Source organism: Phaethon lepturus, unplaced genomic scaffold (genome assembly GCF_000687285.1).
Source record: "Phaethon lepturus isolate BGI_N335 unplaced genomic scaffold, ASM68728v1 scaffold23532, whole genome shotgun sequence".
In the NCBI taxonomy this organism is placed as follows: Eukaryota; Metazoa; Chordata; class Aves; order Phaethontiformes; family Phaethontidae; genus Phaethon; species Phaethon lepturus.
This window is the reverse complement of record NW_010526167.1, coordinates 38,338-47,937: the sequence shown is the minus strand read 5'-3', so window position 1 is coordinate 47,937 and position 9,600 is coordinate 38,338. Positions and strand designations below refer to the sequence as shown.

Here is a 9,600-nt window from a genome sequence, read left to right as displayed (position 1 = left end):
GTAGGGAAGGGTCTCTGTCTCCTGTTCCATCTGGGCAGGGCCTCACACACTGGGGATGCAGCAGTCTGAAGCATAAACATTAATAATACAGTGGGTATTATTCAAATGAAGGCTGCCACTTTTCCTTTGTGGGAATAAACCCCAGGGTAATTGCTGCACATACTTATCTGTTCCTATAATTGCTTTCTGCAGAATCACTTCAAAACAAGTGGTGCTGGCAGGATGCTGGTCTCCCTGTTCTTCCCCCAAGTGAGCCGGTCCCTTCAGTGCCTCGTCCGGGACTTGCACCGTTGCAGATGGGAGTTGCGTGGGCAGAAGAGGGCTGGTTGTCCCCGCAGGGGTCTGCCAACCCCACGGGCAGCCTACAGCAGTGACGTTACCCCTGTCTTCACTAGGGCTTTGGCTTTTGGTGATAAAATCGCCATTGTTGACCAAAATGGTGAGCATACTTACAGGGACCTTCTCAGCCAGAGTCTACGCTTGTCCCAGGAGATCTGTAGAGCTCTGGAGTGCTCCAGCAGGGACTTGAAGGAGGAGAGGATCTCATTTTTATGTCCCAACGATGCCTCATATGTGGTGGCCCAGTGGGCTTCCTGGATGAGCGGGGGCATAGCAGTGCCCCTTTACAAGAAACACCCTGTGCAGGAACTGGAGTATGTGATTCAGGATTCGCAGAGCGCTCTGGTCATCGCAGCAGAGGAGTACATGGGGAAAATAGCCCCTAGTGCTGAGAAGCTGGGAGTCCCTGTTCTGCCGCTTCTTAGGTCTCCTAGTGATGGATCCACAAGTCATGCAGCAGTGGAAAAGGGTCCCTTGACAACCTGCTCCTCGTGGAAAGACAGAGGAGCCATGATAATCTACACTAGTGGGACGACGGGAAGACCGAAAGGTGTCCTCAGCACCCATGAGAACGTGCAAGCCGTGGTGAGTGCTGCGTTCCTTCTGCAGAGCTCGTGCCAAGTCACAGGGGTCTTGGCCTTCCAAGGTGATTTAGGGTTGCAACCCCAAAGCACAACACACCTTACCACAGCCGAATTCCTGCACAGAGCTGTGGGGCTGTATCTTGAAAGTCCTCAACACTTCTAAGGTGAACACACAGAAGAGTGTTTGAGGCTCTAAACCTTGTCCTTTCGGTGTTGCTGCTGTTGCTGTGCTGCAACTGCAGCCGGGGCAGATGGCCTCTTTGCCTTGCTTTTCTGGAAAGCAGAAGGGATGAGCCTTGTTGTAAAAAGACTGATTTTCTTGTGGTTTGCTGTTCTTCACTGTGACAAGGAACGAATCTTTGCCCCTAATTAGGATTTAACAGCCCAGCCCAGTACACTACTGTGTGAAGCCTGTGCATTATTCAGCTATATATCCCCAAGGCAAAAAATCCATTAGCTCTCTGAGCCAAAAAGAATTAAAAGTTTGAATATAAGTCTGCTGACTACTTCACCAGTTGGTTATCACTGCCTGCAACTGCTAGACTCATGCCATTAGGGAAAAAGGGCAGGGAATACATCGTGCCTTATGGACGCCTGCGAGAGCTTACGTTGTTCTGGGTGCTCAGATACTGCAATGTCGGGAGTGGTATGAAAGCCTTGATGGATAGAGCCAGGGCTTGGCTATATTGGGCAAAGAATCTGTTCCCTTACAAATATGCTGATCATTTGGGAGGTGGCCTGAGCAGTCACCATCTTTTGTGCTGTCTTGCAGAAAGCCTAAAACATGCTCCCTGCCCTGTGGAAGAGGGTTGTGAATGACATGACTAAATTCCACTGTTCAAATGCTTTTTTATTTTTAGATGGCTGGAAATAAGCTTTCCAGTTGCTAACGCTGGACCCTGAAGGGCTTTGTTGACCCAGAAGCCTGAGGTCTAAAGCTTTAGATAATTATCCCTTCATAGCAGAGTATTTTAGAAGCTTGATATACTAACATTTTTTTACTAACATGAAGCCTACTTTCTCTTTATCAGACAGTGGGTTCTCTGTTCCTACTGACTGTCCCTTACAGGTGCTAAAAGCCCAGTGTCATTGGTGTCCAAACTGTGTCAACAGAGTTCTGGGAAAATTAGGGGGTTTATAACTATTTCTGCCAACTTTGCATGTGCAGCAGCAGGCTAATAATTTTGTAGGCCCTGCTTAAAATCATTGTTGACTCCTTCTCAGTGATGAGGAAGGACTTTGATGTATATGAAGACTCATACTGACATGATGCAGGTGTCCCTCTTGTATTCTGCTGTTGTGGTGGGAATTTTGCTCGTGCTGACCCTAAAGGAAAGAGATTTGTGCCCAGGCATCATTCCAGGAGGTCTGGGATTTCTGCCGCCAGCGGTGCTCAGGGGATCTGGGGCCTGGATACCTTGGGCTTTCCAAGCAGTGAGAGTCTTTCCTCCTGCCCTAACACTGGGTTGTATGTTTTCTTCTGCAGACAACGGGGCTGGTTGAAAAATGGGAGTGGAAGAAGGAGGATGTTATTCTGCATGTGCTGCCTTTGCATCATGTCCATGGGGTGATCAATAAGCTCCTCTGTCCTCTCTGGGTGGGAGCGACGTGCATCATGTTACCCGAATTCAGTGCACAGATGGTAAGCCTGGAGGGATTGCATTTAGTCTTTGAAATTCAGCAGCAAGACCCCATGTATTGTAATTAGAGCAACTTTGGAAATAAGTTCTTTAAGAATTCCAGCCTCTTCAGCCACTGGCTGCATGTGGTTCACAAACTGTCTGTTAAAAAATGCTTTCAGTTGAACACTCAGTCTGGGGTAAACGTGTTCTTCTGGAGGCTACAGCTTGTTTAAGCGTGACATATGTAATCGTAATGCTACGCTGCCCCTCCTCGTGATGTTGAGGGTCTCTGGAGGTGGGTCTTTCTAAGTACCCTCTAAGAGCATCTGCACCCAGAATAAGGGTTGTTCATTTCCTAGTACCACGAAAGGTGGAAATACTGGATTTTTCTCTTGCATGTTAGCAGTGTGCTGCCTGAAGCTATGCTGCTTGTTGGATATTTCCTTTTTAGTAGCTTGCCTTTTGCCTTCCAATCCCATGTCCTCGGTGTTTTGTATTGCGTTACATGACAGAACCCGGGCTTTAGAATTTCTTGCAGCCCAGGTAAGAGAAATACTGGTACTCTTCACTTTCATGGCAACATTGCTTTTCCTCTGCGAAGAAACAAATGTTAAAAGATCTGTTGGTTTAGCCTCAGCAATATGAGAGAGAGTTTGCAAATCAAGAGCTTCTTGCAGGAAAGGTGGCAGGAGGGAAACCTTACTCGAATGCAGTAGAGGCATGCTTAAAATGTTGTTTTCTAGCCGAGACAGGAACACTGGTCCCAGCGCTGTGTTTCTCTCTTGTTCCTCGCTGCAGTGGCAGACAGCTGACCTAAAGAGGGGAAGCAAAGGGACTAGAAACAGGGCAACCAACAAGTAAGGTGGAACAGTTTCTACAGTTACCAGCCCCTGGGATCCAGCACTGTTCATCTACGTCTTCCGGTGTCGTGGGTTGTGTTAGAGATGTTGGAGTCTGCAGTGCTGCTGTTAAGGGAGCAATTGGGTTTGCAAGTGCTGGTGCCACCTCGTAGCAGAAAGGAAGCATGCGTTTTCAGTGCAGAACTCACTGGGAAAGTGAAAAGAGCCCATCAAGCCTGTGCTTTGTAACTAAACAGGCTTCTTTACCCATCCATGTTTATTCATATGCTTGGCAGCCTTGTCACACTGAGAAGACAAAGTGCAAAGCTGTGGGTTACACCCAGAAGCTTTGACTGTGCTGCTGTTGGGCGAGGGCGATCCTGGGCTCTGATCTGAGTGACGGCGGGACCATGTGGTTCTTCGTTGCTTATTTCTGCTTCTCAGAGAAGCAACCACAGAAAATGCACGCTTCCTTTCTTGTTTCAGGCTGGTCCTGACACCTGAACACCCAGTTGCTGCCCAAGCACTGGTCCTTGGGGGGGGGTGGGGGTGTGTGTGGAAATCCCAGAATCCCAGAGGGGCAGCTCTGCATTTGCATTTCAAGAGAAAAATAGGTAGGATGCTGTGGTAGAAGAAGGCAGGAATGTCCTCTGGCAGCCCTAGCCAGTGTGCTCTCCTCAATGGTCACTGCCAAATTGTCTTCCTCCGTGTTTAGGATGTCACCCCAAAAGCTCGGGGTGCAGCAGGGACATGTGCCCAGCCCTGGTGATGCTGGTGAGGTGGCAGAAGAGCGTGCTGGAAGCGGAGCCAAGCCCTCTGGAGGGCGTGTTTCTCCACGTCCTGTGCCACCGGTGATTGATTGTCCCTTATACCCTTGTGTTTTTTTCTCTGCTCTCTCCCGACATCTGCAAATCAATGAGCTGACGTTGAAGGATGGGTTCAGGTGCGGGGGAGCGGGACACCCCGCCTGCCTTCTCTGATCAAAGCTCTCCCCCAGACTTGACAACCAAGGGCAAGCGGGGACAGTGCTGGAGGGCGTCCGTTTGACCCTGGAGGTTGAACTTGGGCAGGGAGGTCGGCGTGGCAAGCGTGCCTGTCACAGCAGGGGCCGTTCCAAGGGCTCTCAGGTGCATTTGGGCTGTGAAGGATGTCATTTGCTTTTCTATTTTTTTATTCCCTTTATTTTTCTGAGGGCCTCCCCTGGGAGCTGAAAATGGTTTGATCGACACTACAAAGAAAGCACATGAGGGTAAATAAGGCTTTCTTGTGGAGTTTAATGCAAGCTGCCTTTCAGTTCCAGTCTATTTTCACCAGCTGTTTACAAAATGCCCTTTGCTACTAAAATCAGCTTTCAGAAAAACAGCGGAGTTTCAGTGGAGGATTTTGCAAAAGAAACCCAAGTTTTGCTGTGTGCTTTTTTCCTTTGCTGCACCTTGAGAAAGCAGCCAATTATAGTGTGATATAAAGAAACACAAATGGCAGCTAAAACACTTGACAGGCTGATCAAAACAAGGCTAGGAACTTACTCTCAACCTGCTGCAGACATATTTAGCCTTGAGTGATACTGGCAAGGGTTCAAGAGAAACCGCAGCAGCATGCCCAATGTGTGTTTGGTTTCTAATCACTAACACTTCATTATACAAAATAAATACTTTATTATTACAGTGTTTATTAAATTACATAATTTGCAGCGTGCCTTATAGTCGTGGATGCAGATGCCAGTCTGGTTTCGGTGGTTGGTAATAATGCTCCTTTTTTCTTAGTTAGAAGATGTTTCAAGCCCCAGACCAAGGCTTGCTTGTCGTTCCCTGCAGTGCAGTGTTAGGAGGTGGCATCTTTCAGACCCTTCCATCTGGTTTTGGCAGCTGTCCAAGGCAAGGTTAAAAATCAAGACTGTGGAGTAACCCCAGAGTCCTGACCAACATCCAGTCTCTTACTAAAACAGCATCTGATGTCCGTGGCTGCATGCAAGCTATTGCTGAGGCCACAAGGGCTCATTAAAGTGTATGGAGATGCCTCAAGCGTGGAAGTTGCTGCATAAAATCACATTCTTTTTATTAAATGAGGACATTCATTACTTTGCACTAGCTACTGTGCATGTTATAATTCACTTTATAGCACCATCTGTTAAGACTGTCTTGCTTAAGCTTTTTGTAGCATCTTTTTATTGTAAGTTATTAAAAAATATGGCTGCATCTATTAATCATTTATTAATAAAGGGTTTATAAATGGACCCTTAATTTCCAGCATTACAGTTCACTTGTACATGGTGTGCTAAGTCCTCTGGTGCGTGTATTCCTTGGGGTGCAGTGTGTCTCCACGAGGAGCCCACATCAGGCTGCTGTCCGGAGACCACGGGAGCAGAACCCAGCACTCCGGGTGCGCTTCTGGTGCTCAGGAGTGACAGCACGGACTGTGGGGGGAGATGTTTCAACGCTGCTGTGGGCGTGTGGACTGGGAGCAGGCAGGAGAACAGCAGTGCGCCTGAAAGCACGTTCCTCCCAGCAGCTGTGTGGAGCAAGGGTGGCTCTGATGATGTTGGTTTTATTTTTTTTAAGGGTGAGAACTAGGAGGGCAGAAACCTCCTTTGGAGCCCGAGCAAGCTGCAGCCTAAGCATCCCTAAATGATTCTCCCATCATAACTCATTTCCAAGCTGAGTTTACTTCTCCAGATGCACTGTTCCTCTTTGCAGGCAGCCAGCATTTCTCAGCTGCTTCTGAACCTGTTTGAAATGCCTGCCTTTTTTCTTATGCAGGAGCAGAAGTCTTAAAGATGCTGGATTTGTACCGTTTTTGTGCAAATTGGTGGCCAGAGGAGAAGAGATTAATGCCTTTGCTTAAGGAAGGAGTGAAAGGTGAGCCTTCTCCTTACTGGGCATCAGAGAAAGCCCAGGAGAAAGTGCTTTTTGAAGGCCTCTGAGTGTCGGGGTTTGCACCAAGCAGACACTAGAGCATCCATTCCCTAGTGACTCCATCTCCCTTCCCCGCATCGATTCAGTGATGGCTGCTAAGGCTGAGCACACCCTGTGGTGTGACTTACTGGATGGAAATGTCGGTGAGTCTGGAGAGGCAGACCTGGGGGAAGGCAGGCGTCCTCCGTGCCACTGCTCTTGCCATGACAGTCACATGCTGACGTCCCCGTTCCAGACCGGGAGCTGGCTGCGCCGGGCACCCAGTGGACAGGAGCCTTTTGGAGCAAGTTGTGAGGTCAGTGTTTGCTTCGCAGGGTCCTCTGCTGAGGCTTTCCGCTGACGCGGGTCCACTCTGAGTTTGAACGATGGGACCTGCTTATCTTTGCCTTGGACCGTCTCTGATCTCACCTTAGGGGAAAGATGTTCTAACAGCAAAAGGCTCCCTGTCAGCTCTTCGCATAGATGAAACGTGAGATCAGATCCCAGGAGGTCTTTCAGCTTTAAGTGCAGGAGGGGAAATAAAAGTATTCAAAAACATGAAGGACAAGACTTGCTCTGAGTGGTGGGGGAAGCCTAAGGAATCTTGGCTCCGTGTGACCTAGTTGTGGCGTGCGCTGCCCGCTTGGCTCTGCTGGGCAGGTTTCGAGCTGTGATGTGCTGCCTGCAGAATGACAACGCTGTCTGTGCCCTGCAACCGCTTCCATGATAAATATGCCGAGATGCAGATTTATTGCCCTAAAGTTCCAAAAGGAGCTGTTGTTTGGGTGCCAGCGTTACTGCATGTTTGACTTAAGGTGCCTCTGAGGATCAAGCCCACTAAAAATCATACCCGGTTTTGCAATGTCGCATGCAAAGCCATCAAAATTGTTAATTTTATTTGGACCCTTCTTTCTAGGCGTCTGTCCTGATGAGAATGATGAGTCCCCAGAGCTAGTGTGTGATTTGGGACTAATTCCCCCGACGTGCTGCGAGTGTGCTGTCACCCGTGGCAGCTTTTTCCCATGGGGGGAGGGTGCCGCAGACCTGAGGCTCGTCGAGGTTGCGTGTGAAGTGTTGCTCCGGGGTTGCTGGTGCATTGTACGGTTACACCCCTGCATCGAGCTCATGCTGCCTTCCTCCTGAAGATGAGCAGCTTGACCTGCGAGCAAACTGTTTGTCCTTGCTGCCGCTGTTATCTGTGCGAGCCAGGCGAGGCTGGGGCTGGGCGCTGACGCCTTTGCTGGGCTGCGCAGGAGGATCTAGGGCTTGGCAGTCACAGTTGCCTCCGGGTAGGAGAAGCCTGCACCACAGTGAGCCTCTCCCCTGGATCTGTCGCTTCTGCAAACATCACTCTGGGCAGCTCTTTTAGTTTATTTTTAAAAGAGAAGCAAATCCAAGTGGAGGAGTCTGATCTCCAATCACCAAGCACAGCTAAGATGCCGCTCATAGCGTGCTGGGGATTGCGTCTCCCATCCAGCTTCAGCTGGAGAAAGGCAATTGTCTTTTCATCTGTTAATGGGAGGCTTCAGAGGAGTAATTTTATTTCAGACTCAAAGGGGAGTCGGTGGAGGGAGGAGCAGGTCACTAGTGAGTGGATTATGTTTGATCACTTCTCGCAGACCTGGCTTTAAAAAGTTAGAGTTTTTTTTCCTGTCTCCCCAGATCTGCCGTCTGTCCTCAGCATCTGTTATGGAGTAATGTCTTTTGATGTGTGTGTGGAAATATAAAAAATGGAACCAGAGCCTGTCATATTTACTTATATTACCAGGTCCCAGGGAAAGCACTTGCTCCTTTCAGTATGCCTACAGCATCGGAAGGGTTTAAAAGCTTCAGCCTGGAATGCAGAGGGGCCATCAAACTGCACTGATGAATAAATGATTAAAACCAGAGTCATGCAGAGCGCAAACAGTTTGGGGTTATAATAAACATGAGATGAAGCCACCAAGGGCCCAATTTCCCTTTGAAGAGAAGAATGTTTCTCCCTCTGCACACTGCTCACGAACCAGCCGCGGCTCAGTCCTTAGCAGGGAGCAGAGCTCCCATCGACGCTCTCCCACCTCATGGCATGCCCATCTGCTCTGCAGTCGGGGATAAACCGATGTCGGACGTGGGTGCGTGGTCCTGCCATCCCTTCGGTGCTTCTGTAGAGTTATGGCAGCTTTCTGTCCTCGGTGTTAGGCACAGGGTCTCGCCAAACGAGGAGCCGGTTGGGCTGCAGCCGCATTGCTGCCTGTTGCTCTCTCAGACGCTCCGAAAATTGCAGGCAACCCACTCGCTGGCGGTGCTACCCGTGTGGCAGTGATCGATGCAAAACACAAACCGATCAAAAGGGGAGTAAAGGGATGATTTAACCTTGCATTAGGGGTATTGTCACTTTTGAAAAGATATAAAAAAAATTCAGTGACAACTGAAAATGATACAATAATTTTACAGAAGAAAGGAGCCGTTGTATCTCAATGGAGGCAGCAGCATGGGCTGTCTATTATCTGGTTGCAGTCTGATGGGAAAATCCATGCTGATATTTGCTTCCTTTCCAGCTTTTGGGCAGTTTTGCCTGTCTCTCTTCTGGCTATTTTTGGGAGTTCTGTATCAGGCAACGTCTTGCAAGATTTAGCATACAAACGGTTGTTGCCACCTTCTCTTCTTTTTTTTTTTGCATTAGAAGATGGTCAGATGCTGGTAGATTTGGTGTTTTCGGTCTAGGTTTTGGCATTGCTCATCTTCCTCTGAAGGTGAGGCCTCTGTAAAGGAAAAAAAAAATTATTGCCTTTTCTCCTCTGTGCTTGCATCTCTTTCTTCAGGTGATCTTAGCAGATCTGGAGGCTGGTTGGGAAGGTTGCTGTATGGAATGACCACCTCTTGGAGCAGCTTGCATGTTCCATCATCCTTATTCGCCATCATGCCATCTGTGTGCTGGCAGAAATACGTGGGAAAAATCTTACAGCTGAGTCTGGGGTTGTTTTGTACCCACTGGTGTAATTTTTCCCCCCCTCCCCCAACCTTTTTTTTTTGTTTGTTTACTGATGGCAAAATCCCACTGGCCAGCCCATGGAATTGCCCGGATATGCTTTTGTGCAGTGGGAGGGGAAGAAAATCAGGAATGTCGGGCTGACGGGAAGGCTCTTGGGAACAGAAGGTCTCCCACTTCTTTGCTGGCTCAAGCAGCCATGTCCTGTAAGCCTGCCCGGGGCTTTCGCTGCTCTTACTGCTGATAGGAAGCTGTTCCCACTCTTGCTTTCTTGCAGTTAGAAACTTTTTGCTTCTAGCCCTTGTTTATCTTAAAAGGCATCTCGGTCCTTCTCCTGAACACCTTCCATCGGAAGAC

General features: G+C 48.8%; 1 protein-coding gene across 1 annotated transcript in view; it reads left to right on the top strand.

Annotated features, from left to right (window-relative positions):
• Positions 1–222: 222 nt before the first annotated feature.
• ACSF3 (acyl-CoA synthetase family member 3) overlaps positions 223–9,600 on the top strand; it is a 36,864-nt gene continuing 27,486 nt past the window's right edge. The window contains exons 1-2 of the mRNA XM_010282986.1: positions 223–924; positions 2,410–2,565. Of these exons, the coding sequence (XP_010281288.1) occupies positions 223–924; positions 2,410–2,565 (858 nt within the window). The remainder of the gene's footprint in view (positions 925–2,409; positions 2,566–9,600) is intronic.